The 27,739-nt window shown below is 41.2% G+C and overlaps 1 protein-coding gene across 5 annotated transcripts in view; it reads left to right on the forward strand.

Annotated features, from left to right (window-relative positions):
- MOB3B (MOB kinase activator 3B) overlaps window positions 1-27,739 on the forward strand; it is a 107,570-nt gene that overhangs the window by 39,845 nt on the left and 39,986 nt on the right. For all 5 annotated transcript variants that reach the window (XM_027808474.2, XM_027808476.2, XM_027808478.2 and 2 more), the window contains one exon: window positions 5,189-5,797. In XM_027808474.2, coding sequence (XP_027664275.1) covers window positions 5,380-5,797 — 418 coding nt within the window. In that variant the 5' untranslated portion in view covers window positions 5,189-5,379. The remainder of the gene's footprint in view (window positions 1-5,188; window positions 5,798-27,739) is intronic.

Below are 27,739 nucleotides of genomic sequence, written 5' to 3' on the forward strand. Positions count from 1 at the left end.
TCTTTTTTTCCTTGTGATTTCAGGTAAAACTTAGCTGAGCTGCACAAATTTAAGTATGTAAATAAGATACATGGAATATTATTGTTCCTATTTACTGATTTTTAGTTTGTAAATAGGAAAGATGCTTTCAGATTTCAGGACAGACCTTTCATTACCGAATAATTCTTCATACTTTAGTTGTACAGAGAACCTGTTCGTTGTATAGTATAATGCTGGCGTTCAAACAAGAGCCTGGAAGTAGAAAAAGTGCTCAATCGGAAAGGAGTATGGTATGTGTCTATGCCTCCATATAATGTGTTTCCTGCCCCAGTTGTCTGATGTAGCCATAGTAAAATGGCCTCTTGCATGGATAGTGAAGCATGAAGCCAAACATGAGAAGTCTACAAAATGTTGGACCTTAAAGGGATTTGAATCTAATGTGTGCTTTCCTACAGGCTTCTGGGTTTGGATCAGACTACACAAGTGCTCAAAATGGAGGTTTGTATTTTGGAAGGAAAAATGTAAAAAATCAGTTGATGCAGGAGTTGGTTTTCAGACAGTGTCTCGCTGGATAGACATCTTACTGTATGATTGATGCTTGAAAAGTCATGTTGCTTCACTTTTTTGATTAATAAAATGGGAATTACACCACCTACCTTCCAAGCAGACCTCTAAAGCTTGCGTAATGCTCACTAGAGTGCTGTGATGAAAGGTATGTGTTTATAAATTGTGTCATTTAACATTCTTACTACCTGTGTTTTAATAAAAATATATATGATGAAATGATACAGTATGTTTTTAACTCAGCAGTGACGCAGACATGATGGTGGTCACAGTGTGTGGTTTGTTGAGGGTGGGTTTTTTTAGTGGTATCTGCATGGCTAGGACTGTGTTATTATTTCCTTATGTTGATTTAGTATACCTCATATTTAGACTTGAGTTGCTGTCTCTGTATGTCCATGTTTCTACCTAAGGCTAGGGACAGCATTGCCTACTGTGGTACTGATGCCGTGGATTAACTCTGTGAGGGTCTGGTTCTCTATTCTGAGATCATCTCCAAATCTGCAGTTACTGTCCTCAGCCATGGCTCTGCCAGCAAGGAAATTCACCCAAGTGCATTACTCATGCCGTGGAATAGCATGGAAATAGCAGTAAAACTGTTGGTGACTGTCACACATCTTCAGAAATATATTGCTATGAAAAGGAAGAAGAGAAGCTGAGTCGTTGGAAGGAGTTATCTGAGCTGCCATATCAGGACAGACATATATTAAGTATCTAGTTCAGAAGATCATCAAGATTATCCAAAACACTGGCTTTGTATACCATCAAACCAAACACCATGAGCCACAATGACATTCTTTATGCCTCATTGTATGGTTAGGACCTGTCATGAAAGATCAGAAGCCAGCTTCTATTGCCTTTGGTACAGGTATAAGTCAGGATCAGTTCCGCTGGCATTACTGTGACAGGAGAGGAGACTGCAAAATATCTGTTGGCAATAGTTAAAATTAATTTTACATAGAAGGAGGATGGGTGCTACTGTACCACAGATTTCAAGGTGTTATGATCCAGTCTAACCAATACCACAACATTATTCACTATGTTTCATCTCTGAAATAACTCTTCCACCACCAACTGAGATAATGAAACTGGGACCATTTCTCATTCTTATCAGATGAAAATTGTCGCGGAAGTGAAAGCGGTGGCTGGCAAGCCAAGTTACATTCTCAATGCTTTAAAAATCAGGAGGTTTTGCTCACCGTTTTTTGTTGAGGCTGTCTGATGAATTTTCCTTTCATTAGTGCTATCTGATTTTGAAGCATCGGCTTTGCTTTCCACATCCAACACTACAAAGTTTTAATTGACAGTATGTGATCTGGGATGGAATGACAAACCTCTCATCACTGATTGTTGATTCAAACACAGTGCAGCAACCTGGTGGAAATCTAATGGTGCCTAAGTTCCTGGAGTGGCTTAGTGATTCATCCCAAAGCAGGGGAGTGGCCATCCTACTATTAACTACCACCACTTTATTGCCTAAGCAGTAAAGATGCTTTTAGAGCCCACAGACTTTGGCTAGAGCTTTCCCATTAGCTTCAGTCTCTGAAGGATCCGCACCTAAAGTGTGTTTAATCTCTGCTGAAAATCAGGTGAGCCTGTTCTTTTGTCTCTTGTGAGTAAAGTCAAAGCTTCTTTATTCCAGGGAAGTAATTCTGATGTTGTTTGTAACTGTTTAGAAGAGCCTAACCAAGCTGTTGCTTGAGTTGGGGCAGCTTGAGTAAAGGGCAGCTCTGTAACCTGCAGGAAAGCAATCTGTTTCAGAAGTGAGGGGGTAAGTCTCAAAATTATTGTTTATTTCTTTGTTCAGTTCTGTTAGCTTTTGAGTGAAGACAAGGGTTAATTAGACAGCAAATACCCTCAGGAAGCAGGATGCCAAAAAATATTTGAGAGGGATGATTAATTATAGTATTTCTGTGAAAATCAGGTCACACTTCTATTTTGCGTTCTTGTACATGAAAATGCATGAGAAAGCAAGTCTATGCATCCCCTGGCTTTGCACAGTCTTCAGTCCCATTTTAAGAGAGAAAAATACCAGCTCTTAGCACAGCTAAGTCTCTAAGAGAAGTTAAACAGTGAGTTTGACTTCTACAGTCCTGCTTTGCAAAGATAGTATGTAGTTTTGTGTTGTGTAAAGTATGGAAAGATGAAAGGGAAGAGCCTGAGCTTTTATTGCAAGGTGTGGAACAGAAGACTCTCCGGACAGGAAATGTACAGGAAGTATTTGTTTATTCTGATTCTGCTTTGGTGGATTAAAGAACGGTTTCATCTGACCTCATAATAGAGTAATCTTCTGGATTAATCTTTGGGTTGAATTTGACTCTGATGTATGTGTGCTTCCACAGTCACCACATGACTCCTGGTACACAGAAGACTTGAGATGATGAGTTCTTTGCTGGATATTTTGGTTGCTTTTTCTCTCATTAATTGGTTTTTGCAGATTTACTGAATGTATGGAGAAAAAGTGGGAGAGAGTATGTATTTTGTTTGCATATTTAGTAGAAAATAGCATATAAAATACTGTGTCTTCTGTTTTACTTAGAAAGTATTTAACATCAGTGAGTACTGTGCTTCAAAATATGTCTTTTAAAGATGTTTTGTTTGGTGCTAAGCATGTTGCTTTAAATAAGAACTTCTTGCATTTTCTGGTGAATATTTACAGGTGAGGAAGGCAGTCAAAGGAGCCACATAAGAGTGCCAGATATATTAAAGTGGGAAAAAAGTAGTTACCTCAGCTGTAAAACTCTGAAGTTAACATCGTTATTATTGCAAACTGGGACATTGGCTCCATGCCATCTCTGAGTGTGTCAATCACAAAAGCCTGTGCAGCATACTCACCTGTTCTTTGAAAGGCTTTGAAATAAACAGCTGACTTCCACAGAGCATTTGAGAGTAGAGGTTATGGGTCTTAGCAGCAAACAATAAACTAGGACAAAGCTGTCTCTTTAATGATTTCCTGTGGCAATGACACTTAAGTAAATTGTTCCAAGGTTAGTTTTGTTTAAAGTCTTCTTTCCGCAACCTTTATCAGGTTTCAGGATCTCTGTATTTGAACATTACTCCAAGGGACATGTCAGATACAGTAGTCTCCCTAGAATTCATTGTTGAACTTCTTCTATTTTGCTGCCACAGAAAGAATAACTGTTTATAAACTCATGACTGGAGTATCCCTCCATCATGCCATCAGCAAAAGGAAAAACAAACCCTTCTCTGCTGGTTTTGTTTAGCTGCTGCTTGCTGGCAAATTGGTTGGATGCTAATCTTTCAGCTGTTTGGGAGAGGATTTTTTTATGGCACATTCTATTGTGTGGGAGCAGGGTCTAGCATACCTGACTTCTCTTTTCTTAGGTATGTGTTGCTTTCTGGTGGGGCTTAAGAAAAAAGAAACATGTTTTCCTCTTCCTTTCTGCGCCTCAGCAAAGCTTTACCAACTGCCTTCAGAAGAATTCAGCGCTTTCCAGAAACAGCCTAGTAAAATTTTCATGGACATGATTTCTGTTAAGGGAAGCCATGGAGCACACATAATTCCATGATGCGAATTTATCAGCCACTGTTAGGGTAGGATTTTTGTAGTACTGTGCAAATTTAAAACATGTTGTGTTACTTATTTGAAATAACTCACAGCATGAAATATTTGTTCCCTGTCTTTAATCATAAAAACTTCAGTACTAAACCAAAGTCTAATTGAGACAGCCCCTATCTACCATATCACCTACTAATTGCCTACATTTACTGATGGTAATACTCTTCTGCACGTTCTTGTATATAAAAATAAACAAGGCTTTATTGCAGTAATTTATTTTTTTTCTCTCAAACTGGCTGTTAAAACCATTCATTGTTAACAGCGTCGTTTAGAAGAAACAATGTATGCTTTTCCTTCTGTAAGAAGGTATGCCAAGTATCCCCCTGTAGAGATGAATAGAGCTGTAAAGAAAGTGGCAGTTTCACCACTACTTTCTAATCATTCTACACAATCCAACAGAAAATTAGGACCACTACTGAATTCCTGAAAGTGGGTCAAGAAAAGTAGAGATCTCTGTGCAGTTCTGTGGGAACCAGGAATTAGTCGTGTGCAATACTGTAGTTTTCACTCTAACTAGTTTCTATGAGGTTTGCAAAATCAAATAGCTCATTAATTAAAAAAAGATAACAAATACAGAAAAGTCTTGCACAGAGATTTTTTTTTCCAATAGAAAAGAGCACTGAAGCTATGGTGAATGCTTAGAGTCACTTAAGAGCAGTTAGATAAGACTTCTAAATTGTCATATTTTGTGTACTATATTTATTTTTACATTATGTATGGTATGCAACCACTGTAAAAATGCAGCAAAATGAAAAGGTTGATTTTAAAAATGATCTAACAATGGGAAGATCATACAAGATTTATTGAATTCCTGTCTTTATGATAACTTAAGAGCCTCTATTTGGGTAGATGATTAAAAAGGACACTTAAGTTAATTCCTTAATACTTTAAAAAATTAGGCACTTTTTTTTATTTTAAATGTTCATCACGTTAGGGGTTGACCAATTTTTAAGGCTAGCTATTTGCTTTTCAGCTCACAATTAGTGGAAAATGATGGTAAAATAGTAATAAAACCGACAGGGCCAGGCTAGAGTTCACCACTAACGTGTATTGTTTCCATATCCTTAGGGACATGAAGCCTTTTGGGAAGGCTTTCAAGAGGAAGAGTTAGTACACTGCTCTGAAGTTGATACGAGCTTCTCTGAGGAAAACATCAGGGCCTGAAGGATCTGTGATAGGGAGCAGTTGTTTTCAGATACCTGCATTAAATCTCAGCCTTGCTTTTCTGCCACCTGCTGCAGAACAGAAGATTAGCAGACATGTCCATAGCACTCAAGCAAGTCTTTAATAAGGATAAGACTTTCCGCCCAAAACGCAAGTTTGAACCTGGAACCCAGAGGTTTGAACTTCACAAACGAGCGCAGGCCTCTCTGAACTCAGGGGTGGACTTGAAAGCGGCCGTGCAGTTGCCCAGTGGAGAAGACCAAAATGACTGGGTGGCTGTCCATGTTGTTGACTTCTTCAATAGGATCAACCTCATTTATGGAACTGTCTGTGAGTTCTGCACAGAGAGGACCTGCCCAGTGATGTCTGGAGGCCCTAAGTATGAGTACCGATGGCAGGATGACATGAAGTACAAGAAGCCCACAGCATTGTCAGCACCCCAATATATGAATCTTCTCATGGACTGGATCGAGGTGCAGATCAACAATGAAGATATATTTCCTACCAGTGTAGGTAAGTGCAAGGAAGAAGTCCTAAAGCATAAGCTGCCTTCGATTCTGTGTACTAAGAATGGTCTTTTCCTACCATCATTTTTAGAGATTATGAAGTTTGAGCCTTTGAACAGGAGCTGGGGGAGAGGACAGTGTCTTTCAGGAATAACCTGAAATGTATGAATTGTTAGCTGTGGCTGCTAGATATTGTGCTTTTTGTTAGCCTAAAATGTTTTCATTCTAGCCATTTGCCCCTGGTAAACCTCTCACGTTGATCATGTCAGCATTGCATTAGTAGCTTGTTGAAAGCTAATCAAGTTTGTGTTGCTGTGCTGTTTGCCCAGCCACTTAGGCAGATACAGAATGGATGGAAAGCAAAGCCTAATTACATTGGTATCATCCTCTCAATATGTGTACATCTGTGTGCAGTGCAAGGCAGTAGAGACGAACTTAGTGAATTTTGCCCTCCCTGCCTCTTGATTTCCCATTCAAAACTGATGAATTGGGAAGTGAATTATTCTCCAAGTTTCTGTTTCTAAGACTGTATATAACTAACAAGCTTTGCTATGGTTTAACCAGACAGCCCAAATGAGAGAGCTGTTAAGTGCAGCACAATATTCCTTTTATAATACTACCAGCTTTCCTGAAGAGTGGGGCAAGTAAGTGAAATTATCTTTGCTGGTATAGTTTCTTCTGGGTAAGGACAACTTTGCAAGAGTGCATTGTGTAGTGTAGACAGCCTAAATCTTTATCTGTGGCTGCAGGTAATAAAAAAAAAAGACAGGATGTTATATCTCTGGAGATGTCAGTGTAATTATGTAATTTTTAGCAATCTTAGTTAAGGATTCCTGATTTGATTCTTCTAGGGGGGAAGGCTGGGAGCTTGCTGGAAGAAATCTGAGGTATTATGTATAAATACTTGGTCCAGATGAGTAACAAATAAGAAGAATGCTCATACGTTACAATTACTTCAGCCCCATATTTTGCATTTTATATGCAGCTAGGGCTGGCTGATAATTAGTAGATACATCAAGAGGCTGTGTCTATCAATATTTCCTGACATTTGAAATATCTTATTCTTGGCCTTGGCAGTTATTTGTCAGGACAAACTTGTGGAGTTTTTTCCCCAGTTCCTATCAATTTCTTTTCTACTCTAACAGGTAGAAAGAAGGCATTAACCATATCTTTTAATCTGGACTTTGCCAGCACAGCAAGAAGAAGGATAATTTCAAAGGAAGCAGTACCATGTATTTTGCGTAGTGAAAAATGGGTTTGATTTCTCAAGCTCCTGTTCTTTTATGTTTCTTCAGGGTGAATGATTTTTGGAATTGAAGGTGCAGTGAAATATGTGGGTTTTCTTCCATTGGTATGCCTGCGAGCTTTTGTTACATCAGGTTTCCGTCTTGGAGTATACCAGTATTGTTACTCTGCTCTTGCATATGCAGAAAATGTGTTCTGTCTATGAGCATGGGGAGCAGGTAACACACTGGCATGCTGATGGGCTTTACTGAACCAACAATCTGTAACACACAAGCTTTCAGCTCTAGGTATTCCCCCCTTATGTTTGTATTAAGGTATATCTGGAGGAACTTTTATCCTGAAGGCTTACCTATTGTCATCCTAAGAACGGAATCAGTAAATGCCCTCGGTCTACCAGTTTTCTCCTCCCAGCAGCTCCTGCTGTTGTACATCAAATCAAATCTGAAGAAGCTGAGGAACAGGAAAGACCTGTGATCTCTAGAATGGGGCTGGACTCTGATACAAGTCAGAACAGGAATGCTTAATGTCTGTGAAAAATCTTTCACTCTGAATTGACTTAGAGGAGGGGGAAGAGTCTGCGTGAGCCTTTATGGAGTGCTGGACTGCACGATGGTTGTATTACAGACTGGGATGTCTGGGCAGTCCTGCAGAGAGATTTTATAGATACCTTTCGGGGCATTATTCCATAGAGCAGCACTTGCATCTATATTCTGCTCTCCCCTCATCTTGAGCCTTTGTTGCAGATACGATAGTGTGCACCTGCACACTTTTCGTTATCTTCTTTTCTCACCCATTTGTGGTATGAAACTGTTAGTAAAATTGTTTGAATGGCCTTAGATTTTACAATTCAGAAACAGATGTGTACTGTGTTGGATTTGGCGTGCTGGGTACCTCTTCTTTCAGCAAGTCCTTGATTAGGCACCCAGAATGATCAAAGGGAAGTTTGTGTCTATTCTTGGGTAAGTTAGTTTTCTTTCAAGGGAATCTTTCTGATTTATTTGCACACCAATTCTCTATCCATAAAATGGAAATGATACTGCCTGCCAGCCTGTCTGAGTATTGCTCTTAAAGATGTTGAATGAAATGCAGTTACTCAGCATGTGTATTGTTACATGTTTTGCTTTTCACAGTTGATCAGAGAATCTTTGTTATTGTGTTGGGTACTGTTTGTTCTTACCTGTCTGCAGCAGCCTTTGGTTAGATGCACCATTAGTATTAATGCAAACCTCTATTTTCATTTAGAGAAATTAATGACAGTGAAAATGATGATTGTTCATTCTTCAGAGAAGTTGGAATCAGTCTTGGAAGATGATATACTCAGATGTGAAACAAAACAGACTTAGGGACGTCCTTACTAATAGTGCAAGAGTTTTGGAGCACTGAGTGGCTGTAACGTAAAGAGGATAATTTGTTGCTTTGAGTCTGTGTAGGATGTGATCTCAGAGAATTGTTCTGGAAAAAATGTATGTCCAGTGCATGGGGATTGAGGCTGACCCTTCCATTAGCAAACGCGTTTGGTGAAAAGACTGAAGACATTCCAGAGTGGGATTCATAGGCGCTATCCACAGAAATTTGAACATTTTTCTCAGCTTAATCCTATGAAACTTGCTTTATTTCGTTTGACATATCTCATGTGAACTGTCTGAAAAGGGATTTCAAGAGCTGTGATTAAGCACAGCTTTCATTGAGAAGCTACTTTCAAGGAAAATCATTTCAGAATAGGGATAGCCAGGCTTGGTGGGCTTTTCTTGTGTGTGGTATTGTTGTTCCTCTGTGGTGTAAAAAAACCATAAATTCAATAGAGTTATAAATTGTTATGAATGTTGCATTTAACCCTCTCAATGTTTACATTGGCATGATGACCTCTGGCCACTTACCAGTGCTATCTCCTCTATGATCTACTCCAGTTATTCTGGTCTATTCATTTGCTGGTAGAGATCTCTTTTCTTCCAGCCAGTCTCCTACTAATACTGAACTGGCTGGCAGAAGAAAAGGGAGTTGATATGGGAACAGAAGAGCTGTCAAGGATTGTCTACAGGTGACAGAAAGAGGTGCTGAATACTTAGAAGCATGTCTTTGTATACCAAAGCTTTAAGGACTGCCTCTGTAAAATGGCCTCACAGCCTGCAGAGGATTTTAGACATGATGTGTCTTTGTCCTTATTTCCATTATTCTGAATTTCCTTTATCCATTTTAGTGGATTTAAGGAATGTAAGAGTCTGACAGCTCTGGAGACAAGTTCTGTATGTAACCACAGAAATACTGTGACCTGTCTCAGCCCTGACTAAGTGGGAATGCAGGAACAGAACAGAAGAGAGTTCACTCCGTTTGCCTGCTCAGGCCACTGTGGTGAAGCTATTCATATTAGCTCCCAGCATGAATTTCTGTAGTGTGCTGGAGTTTTATTTAGCTTTAGGGTAAATTCTTTTTCCTCAGTAAATAGTAGTTGCTGTTCTAGGCACCTAGTGGTCTCACTATTTAAACAGCTTTCAAGGGATGTATCTCCCAGGCTCATATGGACAACATAAATACTCCGTAGTCTCACAAGTACCTTTTCTTCCTTTTCTTTCCCTCCCCTACTTTTTTTTTTTTTTTTATCTCTCTGCTTTTTGGTAAACAGACTGAAGAAATCATGTGGAACAGGAAGCAGTGGGTCCTTGGGACAGCTGCAATTTTTGGTGAACTCCACTTGTCAGCTTTCACAGTATGTGTTTGGGTAGTGTCAAAAAAGGAGCTAAGAAAGCAAGCAGCTGTCCGCTACTGTGTTCCCTTCAGACCCTGATTCTCAAACGACAGATTCAGTTGGTTTAGGTTTTTTCTCCTCATTGCAGCTTCAAACAGGGTGTAATTCTGTCTTGTTTGGATTTTCAGTGAATTGAATGTTTTGTTCTGTTGTAAGTGTTACTGAGAAAGATATATAGATATCTAAAGGCACAGGGGATTATTTCATTTATTCTAATCTGACCTCCAGTGTAACACAGGCCAGAGAACATCACCACGTGATTTCTTCATCAGGTCCATAGTTCGAAATAAGAAGACATTTATAAGACAGAGTTCTGCTGAAATAAACTAGAACATGAACTTCCTTTCTGACTTGATGTAATGAAAAAATTTTCCCAGTAAGTTCAATAAAGCAGTTGAGAGAGGGCCCAGAGAGGTTGTGCTGTCTCCATCCTTTGGGATTTTCAAGACCAGGCTGGAAAAAGCCCTGAGCAACCTGGTCTGATGTGATAGAAGGCTGGAATGCAGGCCTCCCAAAATCTGTGCCAGCCTGAATTTTTTATCCTGTGATTCTTAATTGTAATTTCAGCACTGACAGGCTGCTTCAGGAGCAACAGCTAAATTGATTAGAAACTGCTTAAGCAGTTTAAGAAGCTACAATTCAGCATTTAATGGAAGTACAAAATCACTTCTAAGCTAACTCTTCTAACGTCTGACTAGTTACTTCTAACTTCTAATTAGAGTCTTTATAGAGGAGAATTTCAAAGGTTATTAAGTTACTGTAATCAAATAGCCTAGATATGGCCAATGAAAATGAAAACATACTTTTGAAGTGTTTAAAGCCTAGGACTTTGGCTGACACAATAATGCATATTTAGAAATACACTGCCTGGTCCATGCTTAACCAGTAAATTTTGGTAGCTGATAGCTTCAGAGTTTTTGCACAAAGCATGTGTGTGACACTACTTCCAAAGAGGAGCCCAGTATGTCACCATAATGCATCCAAAAAAGCAGACCAAGACTCTGGAGGGCTCTTGTGGATATGATTCAAAACAACCACTAAATAAATAACTACACTTTTTCAATTGTTTCTTAATAATATTGTGGCAGAATTTTTCTGGGTCTCTAGCCAGTAATAAAAGTTACCACTTGGGGCACTTTTCTGCAGGAGCAGGGGAGTAGCTGGCTGGTGGGTGTGAATAGAGACTCAACTACTTTTGCTGAGCAAAGGTCTCTTCCTGTAGAAATGCAGGAAGGATGTTTGACATCATTGACTTTGTCTTACAACTTTCCCTGTCTTATTGCTCTTCCAAAGTGTGGGGTCCATGGTGTGGGCCTCATATACTTTTTATTCACTCCTTGCAGCCATTGCAACTGTATCGTCTAGGACGCACCATTACTTCATGCACACACACCCTTCAATAAAAGTGTTAATCTCTACATCTGGTTAATTTCTTTCATTTTAAGACAAAGCTTTGCCGGGAGCTGAAGGTGGGGCTCAGATTTCTGCATGTTAACTGATCATTCAATCAGCCAGTGGTAGATGCATTTAGCTGTAGGCAACCAACTGAAAACTGTTGTAAATTCCAAACAATCCTTTCAGCTTGATCTTTACACCTGTCACACCAGTGCTGGATCTGGGCTAAAGAAGAATTTTGTTTTGTAAAGCTTATGTTCTTTTCACTGTTGCTGCCCTTCCTTGGTCCCTCTCTTCAGTATGGATGTACTTGCCAAGAGCTTTAATCTCTTGTGCAGTGAAATAGAAAGACTTTTGTATTCCTCTATTTCCACATTAAAATTTTAATTCTGTATGTACATATATATATGTTACAACAAAGTTATAGCAGCAGCACAGCTATCCTCTTCGAAAATTTGGTGTCTTTAAATATGTGTGCTTGGAAAATATCGGATAGATATTTTCAACTAGATTACATGTCAGAGCTTCTTCCTCCTCTCCCCTTTTTCCTGTTCCTTTGGTTCAGGATCTAAACAGATGCTTCTACGTAAACTAAGCTGGCAGATGAGTTAACCCACAAACCTAGTACACTTCAAGAGTACCATCCAAGAAGATTGAAAAAAACTGTGCTGGCCCCATCTGTGTGGTGAGTGATACAGTTTACTAGATTAACTATATATCTGGCCTTTTTAGCGTTAACTTTCTTGCTGACTGATTATACTTTGGAGCAATTTGATTCCCTATTTTTGCATGGTATCTGAAATGCCTTGATTAGTCCAGACATTCTCCTTTTACAAGAATAGGGACAGAAGCTTAGGAGTCGTCTAGACAATCCTCAAGCACAATCATTGTTAACTGACAGGTGACTGCTCCCAAAGCTGTCTTCCCCAGTGCACACTCTTGATCTGATGCTAGATGTGCCATTCAAGGAATATATAGGTCTGCTTCCAGCTCAGACGTATAAATTATCCCATTCTTCACTCTAGTTCTGATAATAATAGAAAATATGTGTGATAGAAAGTAAGTGCAAATTCTTTAGTAAGTGTGAATTCTTTAGCAAATTCTTTAGTAAGTGCAATTTTTTTTGTGAGAAAGATTTGGCAGTGCTGAAGGAATGCTGGAGAATGCATATGAGAAGGCTGATGCCTGATATGCCAGGTTTTCCTTATTATGGCAATCACTGACGGCTAAAAAGCATTTCTACAAACATGTAGAAAAGCAGGTCTCAGCTGCTTTCTTCCATTCTCCACACTACAGAAAAAAACCCAAAGAATAAGAACTTAAGCGGTAGCATTAATGGTGGAGGGAAAGCTCATGGGGAGAGGGATGTGTTAGCTGGCTCTGCAAAGGCTGAAAGGTTTCAGGATCTTTGTTCACCCTAATACCGCTTTGGGAGGAAGAAAGAAGCATGGAACACCTGCAAGAAGTGGAGTCCCAGGTGGGAACTGGAGTGGTCTATCTTGTAGCTGCTAGGTCCATTGTTCTCAAGGAATGTAGTACTCCAGCACATTGTAATGGCATAAACTGTGGGGCATAAATTAGTCTGTCAGAGAATCTACAACTCCACAATCACAGCTTCTACCCTAATTGAACTGGTGAGCTGTTTTTTTTAGCTACCATGACTGGTGTCTGTAGCTTGTTAAGTCTATGGAATACTGGGGCTGAGCTTGTGCCCAACTCAAGTGTCTGGGAAATTCAGTACCTTGAGCATGCTCTGCCATGTGAAGTGGGTTTGTGTGAACTGAGTAGTCTGCATTCCACAGTGTTGCATACATTCCTTTCCCTGATGAAAAGTAGAATAGCTCCTTTTTTGAAACCTTATAAAACAGACTTTGTCCGATATGCTGCAAGTAGAATATATGTAGGAGAAGCATTTACCGATTATAGTGACTTTGCTGGTTCATGTTTTGGAACTCAAGCGAAATAAGATACACAAGTATCAGCTTTCTTAGCGGCTACTTTTTTGCCTACGTTTATTGTATCCAATTGAAGTTTTTATTTCAGCTCAGAAATACTGTAGAAAATTTATGATAGTCCATACTCCCTTAAAGTATTTCCACCTTTAAGGTCAACCTTTTGAGGATGACAGTGGTAGTTTCAGGGCATGTGTTATGCAGAACCTACCCATGGGAAAAGACATAGGTCAATGGGGTCTTCAGCTGCTCCAGACCTTGGTGACAATCATCAGAATAAATCAGAATAAAGTGTGGTCATAGAGATATGAAAATAAGATAATTTAGTACAATCTCTGTTTAACTTCACTGTGGAATGGCTGGAGTGCTATAGTGGTATGGTTCTAAGGGAAGTTCTTGAAAGCCTAAAGCAAGGACAAGGTCTTTGCTTCAGCCAGACTTATATGCACCACCACTGTCTTTAAGTTTGGCCACCACCTGCTTTCAAATAGAATGTTTGCCTTCTAGATTCACATACTGTATGTAAACAGAGCAAACTTAGAAACCTTCACAGCGGAAATGCCTTCTATGCTTCACTGCCAAGGCCAGCCCTCTGGTTTCCCAGACCCTGGAGGCAAGAGAGGAAGTCTGGAGAAAGGAAGACTTACCCTTGATCAAGGACGATCATGTTAGAGATCACTGAAGCAAACCTGACACCCATGGATCCATGGGCCCTGATGGGAAGCACTCCCAAGGGCTGAGGGAGCTGGCAGATGTTATTGCCAAGCCACTCTCCATCATCTTTGAAAGGTCAGTGAGAACCTGAGAGGTGCCTGAGGACAGGAGGAAAGTCAATGTCACTCCACACTTCACAAAGTTCAAGAAGGACCCAGGAAACTATAGGCCAGTCAGCCTCGTCTCCATCCATGGAAAGGTGATTTAACAGCTCAGCCTGGAGGTCATCTCCAAGCATGGGGAGGAAAAGAAGGTTGTCAGGAACAGTCACATGGATTCACCAAGGGGAAGTCATGCCTGACCAGACTAATAGCCTTCTGTGGGAATGACTGGCTGGGTAGATGAGGGGAGGATGATGTCTACCTTGACCTCAGCAAGCCTGTTGACACTGTCTCCCACAACATCCTCATAGGCAAGCTCAGGCAGTGTGAGTTAGATGAGGGGACAGTGAGGTCTGAACTGAGAACTGGCTGAATGGCAGAGCTCAGAGGGTTGTGACCAGCAGCACAGAGTCTGGCTGGAGGCCAGTAGCTTGCCGTGTTCCCCAGGGGTCAGTGCTGGGTCCGGTCTTGTTCAACTTATTCATGCATGACCTGGATGAAGGGACAGAGCGCACCCCCAGCAAGTTGCTGATGATACAAAACTGGGAGGAGTGGCTGACCGACCAGAAGGCTGCGCTGCCATCCAGCGAGACCTGGACAGGCTGGGGAGTTGGCAGAGAGGAACCTAATGAAGTTCAGGAAAGGCAAGTGTAGGGTCGTGCACGTTGGGAGGAACAACCACAATAAGCTAGTACAGAGCAACAGTATAGGCTAGGGGTTGACCTGCTGGAAGGCAGCTCTGTGGAGCAGGACCTGGGAGTGCAGGTGGACAGTGAGGTGCCCGTGGGCCAGCAGTGTGCCCTGGTGGCCAATAGAGCCAGTGGGATCCCGGGGGACGTTGGGAGGAGCATGGCCAGCAGGTGGAGGGAGGTGATCCTCCCCTCTGCTCTGCCCTGGTGAGGCCCCATCTGGAGTGCTGTGCCCAGTGCTGGGCTCCCCAGTTCAGGAGGGACAGGGAACTGGTGGAGAGGGTTCAGTGGAGGGCTGCAAAGATGATGAGGGGACCGGAACATCTCCCTTAAGAGGACAGGCTGAGAGAGCTGGGCCTGTTTAGCCTGGAGAAGGGAAGGCTGAGAGGGGATCTTATCCATACATACAAATATCTAAAGGGCAGGTGTCAAGAGCTGCACCTCAAATCCTGCGTTCAGGTTTGGGCCCCTCTCTGCAAGAGGGACGTAGAGGGGCTGCAGCGTGTCCAGAGACGGGCAGCGGGGATGGGGAAGGGGCTGGGGCACAGGTCTTGTGAGCAGCGGCTGAGGGAGCTGGGGGTGTTTAGTCTGGAGAAAAGGAGTCTTGAGTAGGCCTTATACCTGGAAGGAGGTTGTAGCAAGGTGAGTGTTTGTCTATTCTCCCAAGTAGCCACAGGAGAAGAGGAAATGTCTTCAGATTGCACTATAGGAGGTTTAGATTGGGAAACAGGAAAAAAATTTACTTTTTAACAGTTATCAAGCACTAGAACAGGCTGCCCAGGGAAGTGGTTGTGTCACCATCCTTGGTGTGTCCTAGTGGTTTACTTGGCAGTGCTAGGTTAATGGTTGGAGTCTGACCTTAAGGGTCTTTTCCAACCTAAATTAGTCTATTATTCTTTATTTTTTAAATGCAAACCCAACAATTTCACATAATTTGAAACATCTCTAAGCACAGCATTCACCCTGACAATGTTGCAGAGAAACCCATCAAACTTTCTCATCACCATTATCTGTCAAGTGTGATTAAGTCACTTGTGTGCTTCCATTAAAGACAACTGTAGTAGCATATTGCTTGGAGAAAAAAAATTCAGCAGGAGATTATGGGAGGAAAATTTATTCCCAGAGAAAAGCTGTTTAACGTGGCTCCTGATAGGATTCATTTTTCTGCACCAAATTAGTTTGAGCACTGTCTTCAGCTGAACACTCACTGGTAGTGCTGCACATGACATGACTAGCTCTTGTCAACTTGGCTGCATCTTATATTTTATCTTTTCTTCATAAGTGGTTTTGCATGTGTTTACATTGGAAAAAGCCATACTAAAAAAGTGAAAGCTGGGACAATGATGGTTCCGAAGGGAGTTTATTTCAGAGTCTCAGAGTGCCTCCACTTTAACTTTGTGGTTGTTGGGTTCACCATTTCTGTGGTATGTGGGACACTCTGGTCCCTCACTCAGGGGACTGTCAATACTTGATGCCTTAGCTATTCAGTACCTTGAAGAAAACAGCTTGAAAACTTGACTCATGATCTGGAATAAGGTAGCTGTATCCCTTCTACTGTATTGATTCTTAAGATGGTAAGAGGCCTGGTACCTTGACAGGGAACAGGCATAAAGTTTTTTTGGGGTTGGTTTTTTTGGGGTTTTTTTGGGTTTTTTTTTTTTGAAAATGTAAGTTGGTGCAACCTAGAACAGAAGCATATAAGGTTGTTTAGGAGGCAGAGAACAAAAAAGCGTAAGTCAGTCTTTGCATTATTCAGGAAAACATGCATTTTGTTAGAACAACTTTTCTACAATCTACTCAAACCTCCTGCTTTTTCACCAACCCTTTGTCATCACAGACTGGACCAAGGCTTATAGTTTCTTTTCCACAAAACTGTTAAGAGCCATTCAGCCATTCATTAAAATGGAACACATACAAGCCTGATTATGTTCTACATTCAAGAAAAGCTGAATTACTCTTGAAAGCGGGTTCAAGTCATCATTGGCTCAGTAATGGAGAAGAGTTTGCTAGTATCTTTTGTCATAGCTACCAAGCCACCATTGCCACATAGGATTCACAACTGGTGGTCTCTGTTCAACTGAAGCAAGCCTAGCATTAGCCTAGCAGAAAGAATGGAGATTAGTAAGGTGGGGATTGGGTCTAAAGTTGACCCTTAAATCATATGATCCTAACTTTTTTTTTTTTTTTAAACACTGGAGTGTTTTTTTTTAAAAACACCTGCAAAGACTTTGGGTTTATGTACAACTCACTAATTATTTATTAGGTATCATAATTCAGCCAGTTTGCATGCAGTGGCCTTAAAAGTAATTGATCAAACCCTGTTCTATTACATATATTACATTATACATAGGTGTGAATCTAGTATGATACGAATCAGTATGAACACCAGTTATCAGAATTCCTTCATGTTCAAGCCAATACACTTATTTTGCTTAATAGTCATGCTTAGTAGTAACATAAAGCATCCTTCTTACTTTTACTGATACTTGTGTACTGAGGGTCATAAAGGATCTTTGCTAAGAACATGTATAACAAGAGTAGACCTTACTTTACGTTGTCTCACCATCATGTAGTATACCTCATTGCTTTTCATCTAGTTAAATCAGGCATGTCCTGCTAATGCCAGCTAGCATCCAACAGTGTTAAAGCAAGAAATACTCCATTAAATGGTTTGGGAGGGTACGCTAATATTAGTTAGTGATACTGTTGTAAAACATTTTTTTTTCATTTTGTGTTTCTGTAATGAGGAAGGCATTTTTAAATAGATAATTGTTTTCCTGTCCAAAATGGGGGGTGAGTGCAGAATTGTTCATATTAGCCAGTTGTGCTGTAATACCCCCAAAACATGTTTTCTGTACTATCCTGGCTAATGGAAGCTTCAAAAAGTAAGCAGCACAAAAGAAGTTTATGAAGTGTCTTTTTGTGTGTATAGATGCACACTGAGTGGTAGAAAATAAAGTAACCAAAAACACTTGAACAACAGGACAGAAACGGATACTGGTCAGCTTATGGCCCATGCTCCGATGGAGTGTATGTGTCCTCTAATTCTAAAAATTTAGAAGCTTTGGTAGGTCGTTCCTTTCTGTGCTTCTATGGGTGTACCCAAGCAGGGGTAAAATACTCTCTTGCACCTTTGTTAATGTCCTGGAGAATTCCAAGCAAAAGTTGTTAAGTACTTGCTGTTGACCTTCCACAGCTGCAATGCAAACAGATAAATATGTCCAACACAAGGCATGCCTGTAGCTGGTGAGTGAAGGATTTTTTTCCTTGATAATTCTAAGCTGTGTTTTTCAGTCCACTGGTGTGTGCAAGCTTGTCTTTTTATGTGACTTGCTTGCTTGCCCTAAAACAACTGTCCTGTGGCTGTACTTGTGTCATGTAAAATTTCACATGTTCATGGTTTTTAAGCACTGCAGAACTCCATCAAGTCTCCCATCTGCCCTCAAGATATCTCTATGCAGCATTGTTACCCCTGCAAAATTCTACTTAATATATGAGTTTTGGAACTGCACAGATATACAACAGAAGCTGGAATTTCATTGACGTTCTCTTTCATTATCCTCTTAACATATGTAGCCACTGGCATAATTTTTTGTCTTTTTATTCCCCATAAACTGGACAGTTTTGACTGGAACCCATCAGCCAACAAAGTCCAAGAAATGCTTGCAGTGAAACAGGAAACAAAATATGCATCCTGCATATGCCTTTTGGCATTCGAAGCCAAAAGCTGAAGGCCAGTCTTATTAGTGTAGCTGTGGCAGGACAAGCTCTTGTCCTGCAAAGAGATCTGATGAGTCACAGAAGTAATGTGAAATAGTTAAGATAACTATTAGCTACTAGTCGTGTGGACAGAACTGGATAAGCAGTCTTAATTAAAGCAACAAACTTCCCTTCTCTGCCATTGATGGTTAATGTAGCTTCCATGTACCTAAGCAGTGTACTGTGAGATGCCAGACAGCTCTTGTTGTGCTGTAACTCACATTAACAACAGGGTCCCCAGAGGAAGGCTCTGCAGCCTGACAGTCATTCTTGTGCTGAGTTGTAAGCCCTGTGTCATGAGGATGAACCACTCATACAGTAAAAATTATTTGGTTATAGTAGACCATGTGCCAAAGAACTTATAGGTGCAGCATATGGACTGTGGAAATATCAGACAACTTTCTGATACTGTTTGTGTGAGACCCAAAGTCTTGTGGTTACACAAGGTCTAAATTGTTCCATTTTCCATGAAGACTGACTCAAGACGCTCTCCAGCAGATGATGCACCACTGTAGTTTGTGCCTCCACACGCAAATAGATACAGGAATTTCCTAAAACACAGATCTTGGTAGTGTTTCATGAGTCTCCCTTTTCAAAAATTTCACTTGGAAAATCCTCTGAGCCATGCCTTAGAGTCCTTGGAATAGGGGGTAAATGCAGGTTGTGGTACTGGGTGGGTGACTGTTTTGTATGACTGAGCAGAAAACCCCACTTACAGCAAAGTAAATTATTAGAAAAGACCTGACAAATGCTTAGAGCATCTCAGCAACACAGTATGGAGTGAAACAGGCTTTACTGACAGTGCTAACACAGAGGATTTTTTTCTTCTTTCCACCTCACAGTGAGTCACATTTGAGGAACACCACGGGGGCTGTGCCTTTTCATATGCTCGAAAATATACAGTGGAAACTTGTATTTCCTTCTCATAACATGAATCATTAGCACTTTGACTCATGAGAAACAAAAGGAAGGTTGCCGAGACATCTGGAATCAGAGATGATCAAGAAGGGAATAATCAAAGTCTGTTAATAGTTGGAAGGGGAAAGGGAGGACAAGGAACAGCTGTCTTTGAAAGACAGAACTCTCATCTGGATATGAAAAGAAATACCTTTTCTTTTAAGGAGCAGATGTTTCAGCTGCGAAACATTGTAGTTTACTAATAAATGTATACTGTCAACATTCGCATGGTGAAATAATGGGTACTGTTTGTACAGCGTCAACTCTAACCATCCTTAATAGAAAGAATTCAGCCATCTAATAGATGAATCCCTAAAGCTTGAAGCTGTAGTACTCAACAATGGGGACACTTCCAAATCACATGCTGAATGACATCAGACCTTTTAAAAAAGTGCCAGTGAATATTTGCGCATTAAAAAAATACATCTGTTTAGAATTTATGTGCTCTAAAATTAGTTGCATACCATGGCTGCCTTTCCCGTAGAGTTGTAGGGCTTGGTTTTGGTTTTTGGTTTTGGGGGGTTTTTTAAGATCTAATTGTTGACGAACCTTATAAAGTAATATTAATGAATTTTAATATTTCATTTGTCAAATAAGACACCAAAGCTCAGGTAATCGAAGTAGTCTACATAATATATGAGTACTTATTCAGATAGGAAATTGTGAGTAGAAGTGATTTTTCCTGGATTACGCAGTGGTTCATTGGTGCATCCAGAAACAGGTGATGCCAGTGATTCCGAAAACACTCTTGATCTGTTCCCAAACCCCTAGAGTTGTGTATGCATGTGGAGTGAACAAAATGAAAACTGAAAGGCTTTAGAAAGACTCCAATCCCATGCACTTCTTGCCCTCTAAGAGAATGCTTGACAGAGTTTCTGGAGGAATTCAATTGTAGATCAAACAGAGAAAGAGTTTGCCTAGTGTTTATTCAGGACCCACAAGATTACAGTCTTTTGAATATTTGATTCCAGATCCATGGCTTTTGAGCATATGATTTGCAGAAGAAAGACTGTGAAGTTCAAAGCAAGGATTCATTCAGCCCAATAGAGGATGTCTATGGGAGAAGACTGTAAGAAAAGGGGAAGGTGCTATTTCCCACCTTCCAGCAATCCACATGGTGGATATTGTCTCAGAGGTGGCAGAACATTTTTTGATCCGGGGGATTCTGGCAAGAGTGAGTATCTCACAAATGGCAGTCCCACTGTTTTATCTTCATGGTGACTCCACATTCTGCTCATTTCAGTTTCTACTGGTTTGGGCTGCATTGAGAATTTCTGCCTATAAATTTTCCCTGTGAAGAAAAGAGCAGTTGGAAAATTTGAGCTAAAAATACATCCTTCTGTTCTCTTTTGAACTGAAAATCAAGGATCTAAAACTTTATGCCCATTTTATCATTTATCGTTTACACCTGCGGTACCTTTAAATACTTTATAAATTGTCTTTGGACAGCCATATTTTAAAATCTTTATGTCACACTAGCTGTCACATGCAGACTCCAAATTTCTGAATAAAAGTCAGTTCTCATTTTAGTATTCAGGTTGTGTTATAACTTGAACTAGCTGATTACCAGTTAACTATACAGTACGTATTTTTGCTGCAGAGATTACACAAACATTTGTAACTCTCCCAAGGCACAGCAACAGATGTCAAGAAAAAAAACAACACAAACCCAACAGTAATTTCATTGCCTTCTGAGATATCAACAGCGGCAAAGGAGGGGAAGGGGGGAACCCCAGAACTGAAGCTTGTTGACACAAAGAAATTGGGGTTATTCACTCATGTGGACTTTGCCACTGGGACTGTGATAAAATTTCAGTTTTGCATAGTCCATTCCCACTGCCGACAATTGGGTTGCAGGACACTGAGGACTTAAGTTTGAACTGCAGCTGCTTGCACATGAGCTGAGAAGCTGTACAGTAAAGCAAGTGATGATGTAAATATTCAAGATGAAAAAATTGTCACATGGACAATTTAGCCTTCAGCTAAAATGAAGGATTTCCTTATTATCTCTCCTGTCATCTGCCCAAGCTTATCCTAGCATGTCTCCTATTATGAGGGCTCAGCTGTTAAGGCACACAAAACTTCTTTTTATTCTATTGAACATCTTAAGTTCTCCTTTAAATGACATCTAGAAGTCTTTGCATTCTCAGGGTAAATGCTGGTGACAATGTGACCTTCCTTGATTTTTTTGAGCAGGCTTTTCTTTATAGGAATTTTATAGGGCTACTTTACAAAAGTTATGTTTGTTGTATCAGGATCTTGTTTTGTTGGTAATGCAATTTCCCTGACATTTTTTATCATCAGGTTGGGTTTTGTAAATATGGTGGGAACAGACAAATGTCATTGACTTCCAGTCAGTTTTCTGAATCTAAAATCTGAATCTTTTATAAAGTCTTTCTAAGACAAACTGATTCTATATGGCATAGCTGGGAACATTAAGCTAATGATTTTTTGTCATTGGAAGTAGTTCAAAGTATGTAGGCCAAAACAGAGGAATAGAGAGAAAACCCCCGTTCTTCCCAGCAGCTGCAGTCTGTATTCACTGCTTAGACAAAGCTGCCCTAAAGCTCTGGGAAAGTTTCTTCAGCAGGTGGGATCCTCAGGCATGCACCACTACCACTGTAGTGCACCAGTCCCAGTTAAGGGAGGGTATAGCATGGGACAACAAAACTGAACTTTGGCTTTGAAAAAGAGGTCTGTGTCAGGCAGCTGCAGAGACCCTGCAAAAAATTAGAGCCAGCTTTGAAAGCCATTTCATCTCTTGCTTTACCCTGCAATCCAACCCACAAAAGTCACCTAAAACAGCAACAGCTAATGAACTGTACCTGCCTTTCAGCATCATGGGGATGTGGAGCTATGGAGGCCACCCATGAAATCAGAGGTCTCATTAAAGCACTGTTCCTTCAGAATTCAGAGTGCCCATTTTTTCTAATAGTTTGACTTTTGGAGTCTTATATTTTCAAACTGAGCAACTCCTTTTCAGTCTTATTACAAGTTGCTTATTGTGATAATGTAAACTGTCACCTGCTAAGTTTCTGGCCTTAAACTACTAAATAGACAGTTACAAACTTTTCCACTGATAACTTTCACTCTTCTAGCAATGAAAAAACACTGTTCAGTGTCAGTCATATTCTGCCTTCATCAAGGTACACAAAAACCTTGCTAAGCATGTACTGAAGTTATCTGCACCCCTGAATCTGCTACCAGTCTCCAGGCTGTGCTGATGGTCTGAAGTGGAAGTGAACATGCATTCCTTTCTTGCTGTTGGGGAAGGACTTGGTCTCTGAACCTGTCAAGATGCCAATATTCTGTTACGGTGTGACCTAGGTCTGGTACTGTAAGCTAGTCTGTCAAAGTACTTCTGCAGCAGTTGTAACTCCTCCAAGTGGGAGTTGTACAGTACAGCTCGAGGCTGGCAGATGGGAACAGGCCTCTTCACCTCCTAATGTGGTCACGTTTAAGTAGTTCCCCTAGCAGCTCCAGTGTAAAGGGGTTCCTTAAGGGCTGTGAGTGCAGCATGGTAAGACAGCGAGCACTCTGGCCTTCATCCCGGCACTTGGAGCTGTACTGGACAGAATTACAGAATCACAGAGTAATTTAGGCTGGAAGAGACTTCTTGAGATCATCTAATCCAACATCCCTGCTCAATGAAGAATCATGTAGAGCAGGTTGTCCAGTCCATGGATGGAGACTCTGCAACCTTTCTGGGCAACCTGTTGCAGTGTTTGACCACCCTTGCAGCAAAAAAGTGTTTTCTTTGGGTCAGGCAGTATTTTATGTCTTTTTATTTTGTGTCTGTTTCCTCTTGTCCTGTCAACGGACACTATGGAGAAGAATCTGCCCTCTCATCTCCACTCCCTCCCATAAGGTATGTATACACCTTCTTGTATAGTCTTCTCCATAGTGAAGAGTCCTACCTCTCAACCATTCCTCATATGAGAGATGTTCCAGTTTCTTCGTCACTTTTGTGACACTGCACTGGACTCAGTTCTGTTAAGTCTATGTCTTTATTCTACTGGGGAGCCCAGAACTGGACCTAGCACCCTAGCTGTGGCCTCACCAGGGCTAAGCAGGGGATGAATCACCTCTTTTGACCCGTTGCCAATGCTTTTCCTAATGTAGTCCCAGATACCGTTGCCCTTTTTTGCTGTTAGGGTGTATTGCTGACTTGCAGTCAGCTTGGTCTGCCAGAACCCAAAGGTCCTTCTCCGCAGAGCTGCTTTCCAGACACTCAGCCCCTGGAGTGTACTGGTGCCTGGGCTGTTCCTCCTCGGGGGCAGGACTGTTCATTTACCCTTGTTGAACTTGGTGGGATTTCTCTCTGCCTGTTTTTCCAGCCTGTAGGTTTCTCTGAACACTGGCACACACATCTGGTGTACCAGCCCCTCCTCCCAGACTTGTATGGTCTGCAAACTTCCTGAGGGTGCACTCTGACCCGCCATCCAGATCATTAATGAAAATACTGAACAGTGTTTGCCCTGGTATTGAGCCCTGAGTCATAAGTCACAGCTAGTGACTTGCTTCTGACTGGACTTTGTGCCACTGGTAACAACCCTCTGGGCCCACTAGTTCAGCCTGTTTTCAGTTCACATTATTGTCCATTTGTCTAACCCATACTTTCTCATCTTGTCTATGATGACGTTAGAAGGTATGGTGACCTCGCTGGAGTGAAGGTAAAGAACATCAGCTGCTCTCCCCATTGTCTGCCTAGCTGTTGACCTCATTATAAAGGCCATCAAGTTGGACAAGTGTGGTTTTCCTCTTGTAAATTCGTGCTGACTACTCCCAATCAGCTTCTTGTCCTTCATCTATTTGGAAATGCTGTCCAGGCAGATTTTCTCCCAGCACTTTCCCAGAACTGAGGTGAGGCAGACTGGCCTAGCGATCTCCACATCTTTCCACTTGCCCTTCATCAAAATAGGAGTGACATTTGCTTTCTCCCAGTTTCCAGGAATGTCCCCCAGTCACCATAACCTTTCAAAGGTAATCAAGAGTGGCCTTGCAGTGACAGTTCCCTCAGCATTTGTGGGTGCATCCCTTCTTTTTTTTTTTTATTTCCCTCCCCCTGCCATACTTACCCTCTTGTCTCAGGGGCCTTGAATTTCTGAAGGCCAATCTTATTAGCAAAGACTGAGCCCAGGAAGGCATTCAGTACCCTGTCCTTTTTTATATTGTTTATTACCAGTTCCTGAGCCCCATCCAGCAGCAGACCCATATGTTCCTTAGTTTTCCTTTTGCTGTTTATGTACTTGTAAAATCCTTTATTGTTGCTGTTCACATGCCTTCCCAGGTTCAACTCTAGTAAGGAGCAACTTCCTCATCCATGCAGGCCTCCTGCAACATTTGCTTGATTTCCTACTTGTCAGGTCAGACCTTTCTTGAGCTCAGAGACGGTGATCCTTGATTACCAGCCAGCCCTACTGGACCCTTCTACCCAGTCTCTGAAGAAGCTGAAATGTGCTTTTGTGTAATCTAAGGGTGTCATCTTGATTTTTGCCTGCCTATCTCTTCTTAGGATCCTGACCTCCACCACCTGATGGTCACTCCAGCCAAGGCTGCCTCCGGCTTTCATGTCCCCCACTAGTTCTTCCTCCTTCATTAACTATGAAGTCTGGCAGAGGACCTTTCCTTGCTGGCTCCTCTACTACATGTGCCAGGAGGCTGCAGTGCACTCAAGAAGTCTCCTGGATTGCTTGAGCCCTGCTGGACTGTTCTTCCAGCAGGTATTAGAGGGGTTAAAGTTCCTCTTCGGGACCAGAAGGCCTTATGTACTTTTTCCTGAGCAGGCAGTCTATAGCAGTGATGTGGTTTAACTGCAGCCAGCAACTAAGTGCCATGCAACCATGCGAACCACGTGCTCACTCCACCCCCCACCTACCCCCTCTGGTGGGATGGGGAGGAGAATTGGAAAAAGAAAAAAACAGTAGGTTGAGATAAGAATAGTTTAATACCTGAAATAAAGTAAAATATACTAATACTAATAATGATAATGATAATTATAATGAGATGGGAGATAGCAAAAAGAGAAAGAAAAAGATAAGTCAAGAAAAAAAACCAAACCTGAAGTGATACACAATACAATTGCTCAGCACCTGCTGACCAATACCCAGCCAGTCCATGAGCAGTGATCCCACCCCTCCCCTGGCCAAGTCCCCCCTGTTTATATGCTGAGCATGATGTCTGTGGTATGGAGTATCCCTTTGGCCAGTTTGGGTCAGCTGTCCTGGCTGTGTCCCCTCCCAGCTTCTTGTGCCCCTCCAGTCTTCTCACTGGCATAGCAACATGAGAAGCTGGAAAGTCCTTGACTTAGTATAAAGACTACTTAGCAACAGCCAAAAACAGTGTGTTAACACTATTCTCATACTAAATACAAAACACAGCACTGTACCAGCTACTAGGAAGAAAAAGAAACTGTCTCAGCTGAAACCAGGACAAGCAGATACCCTCCACAACAGTGCCCATGTTGGTCTGCCCCCAAATCTTGACACAGAAGCTCTTGAATGACTCCTGACCTGTCCCAAGACAGAACTCTCTGCATTCCCAGTGCTCTCACAAAGTGTGTCACTCCCCTCCTCACCTCCAGTTGTATCCACCAATGTCTATAACGTGGTCACTTAGAACAAGTATTACTGTTTCTAGTGTGTCTTTTAGATTAAGTTTTGTGGTATAATGATAGATGGCAAACTAGCCTGAAATAGACCCTGCCAAAATGTTCCTTGCTGTAACTGGTGGATGGCAGCCCAACTCTTTCAAAGCCCCTTGGGATAGCAGATGGCATAGCTGACAGATTCAGAAGTGCCTGGACCAGTGCTGGGGGACACAGGCAGGTGACTTTCTGGTGAGGGATAACAGAAGGTGTAGGAAACAAAATCAGTTTCCATAAAAACTCCCAAGAGTTATGCACTTGTTCACAAAATGTTTCTTGAATGATAAACCAGTGTCTTGTAGGCAAAGAGAAAAAGATGGGATGGAAACGTAGACTATGAATCAAGGCTGATTACAAAAAGTCTAGGATATTGAAGATCAGGCTTACTAGTTACAGATTATAATGAAAATTCATATAAAACTGTATTCTGATTTTCATAATATTTGTCTCTTCTTGAATAAAATGAACAGTATCTGTCTTGTTTGTATTTTGGCACAGTTTGGCTGCTGCATATCCCCAGCATTTTCCTCTTTAACATCTGTATTCATCTGGTCTAGATTTAATCACCCATGCAGGAGTTAAAAACTGTTAACTTCCACCATCAATCCTGTTCCCCTGGGACTGAAGTTTTGACTTATAACCTATTTGTCAGAATATGATCCCAAAAAGGCAAGTAGTTTGTCTTCTCATGTGAACTTCCAGTATCCTTTGCTGAGCAAAGTGGACACTGCTTTCTTTTTTTTTTAACTTTCTATTGTTAATTCCCGGTGACTGAGACAGACAAAGAAATGAGCATGACAACTCTCAGCTGCAGGCTCCAGCTGCTAATTCAACCAACCAGCATCTGCTGGCTTTGGCAGATGGTTCTTTCTTAGCACTACATCTTTAATGGCCCACTTCCCCTTGTTGGCCAGGGACAAGCTGTAAAATTACCTAATGGTACTTAAAGACACCTATTAAACTTTCCATCTGCGTACTGCATTTGAATTCCACACACTGCCTTGTTACTAACATGTTTTTCCCAGGGGAGACATACACAGAGCTTCCGATTTATATTTCAGTTGGGTTTAAACATCATCTGCCTTTTGAATTTATTTTTTTTTTTAAGCAGAAGCGCAAAACTCTCTGAGTGTTTACTTCTAGCTTTGATGGTCTCAAAGGAAAAAGAAGAGCTTGGAGTAGATTTTTAAATCTCAGAAGTTAATGATTGGAGCATGTCAGTTTGTGCATGCCAGAAATGACAGATTCTTTGAAGAAAAATTGCTTTCTGGATGCTTGGAATGTATAAAAGGCAGCACACAAATCAGGGCAATGGACAGTCTCTGGGTATAAGGCTATACTTAGCATTAGCTTCCAGCAGTGTGGTAAAACTTTACTGCCTGAAAGGATAAAGGGTAGTAGGAAAGCTGTAAGTTTTCTGCAATCTGGAAAGTGGGAGTAGCTGTTCCAAAAGCTTTTTACACCAAGAGCACAGATTAGTTCTCAGTGATGCAATACACCTGTGCACTAAGTTGAAATAGCAGAAAATGGTTGAACTGCCACGGTTGACTGAGTGTGAATAACTGCCAAAGGAAATCAAGCAGTCCAAGGGATTATTAATGGGTGAGCTAACAGAATAAGGAGCAACAAGCCAGAGACAGTAAGATGTACTCCAGCTTCAATGGCAACTGAAATTGGTCTTTTCTTCACAGAAAGATCTAACCATTCCTGTTAATGAGGTGTTGCTGCATGGAATGGAACAATTAACT

This window comes from Falco cherrug, chromosome Z (assembly GCF_023634085.1).
Source record: "Falco cherrug isolate bFalChe1 chromosome Z, bFalChe1.pri, whole genome shotgun sequence".
Lineage (NCBI taxonomy): Eukaryota > Metazoa > Chordata > Aves > Falconiformes > Falconidae > Falco > Falco cherrug.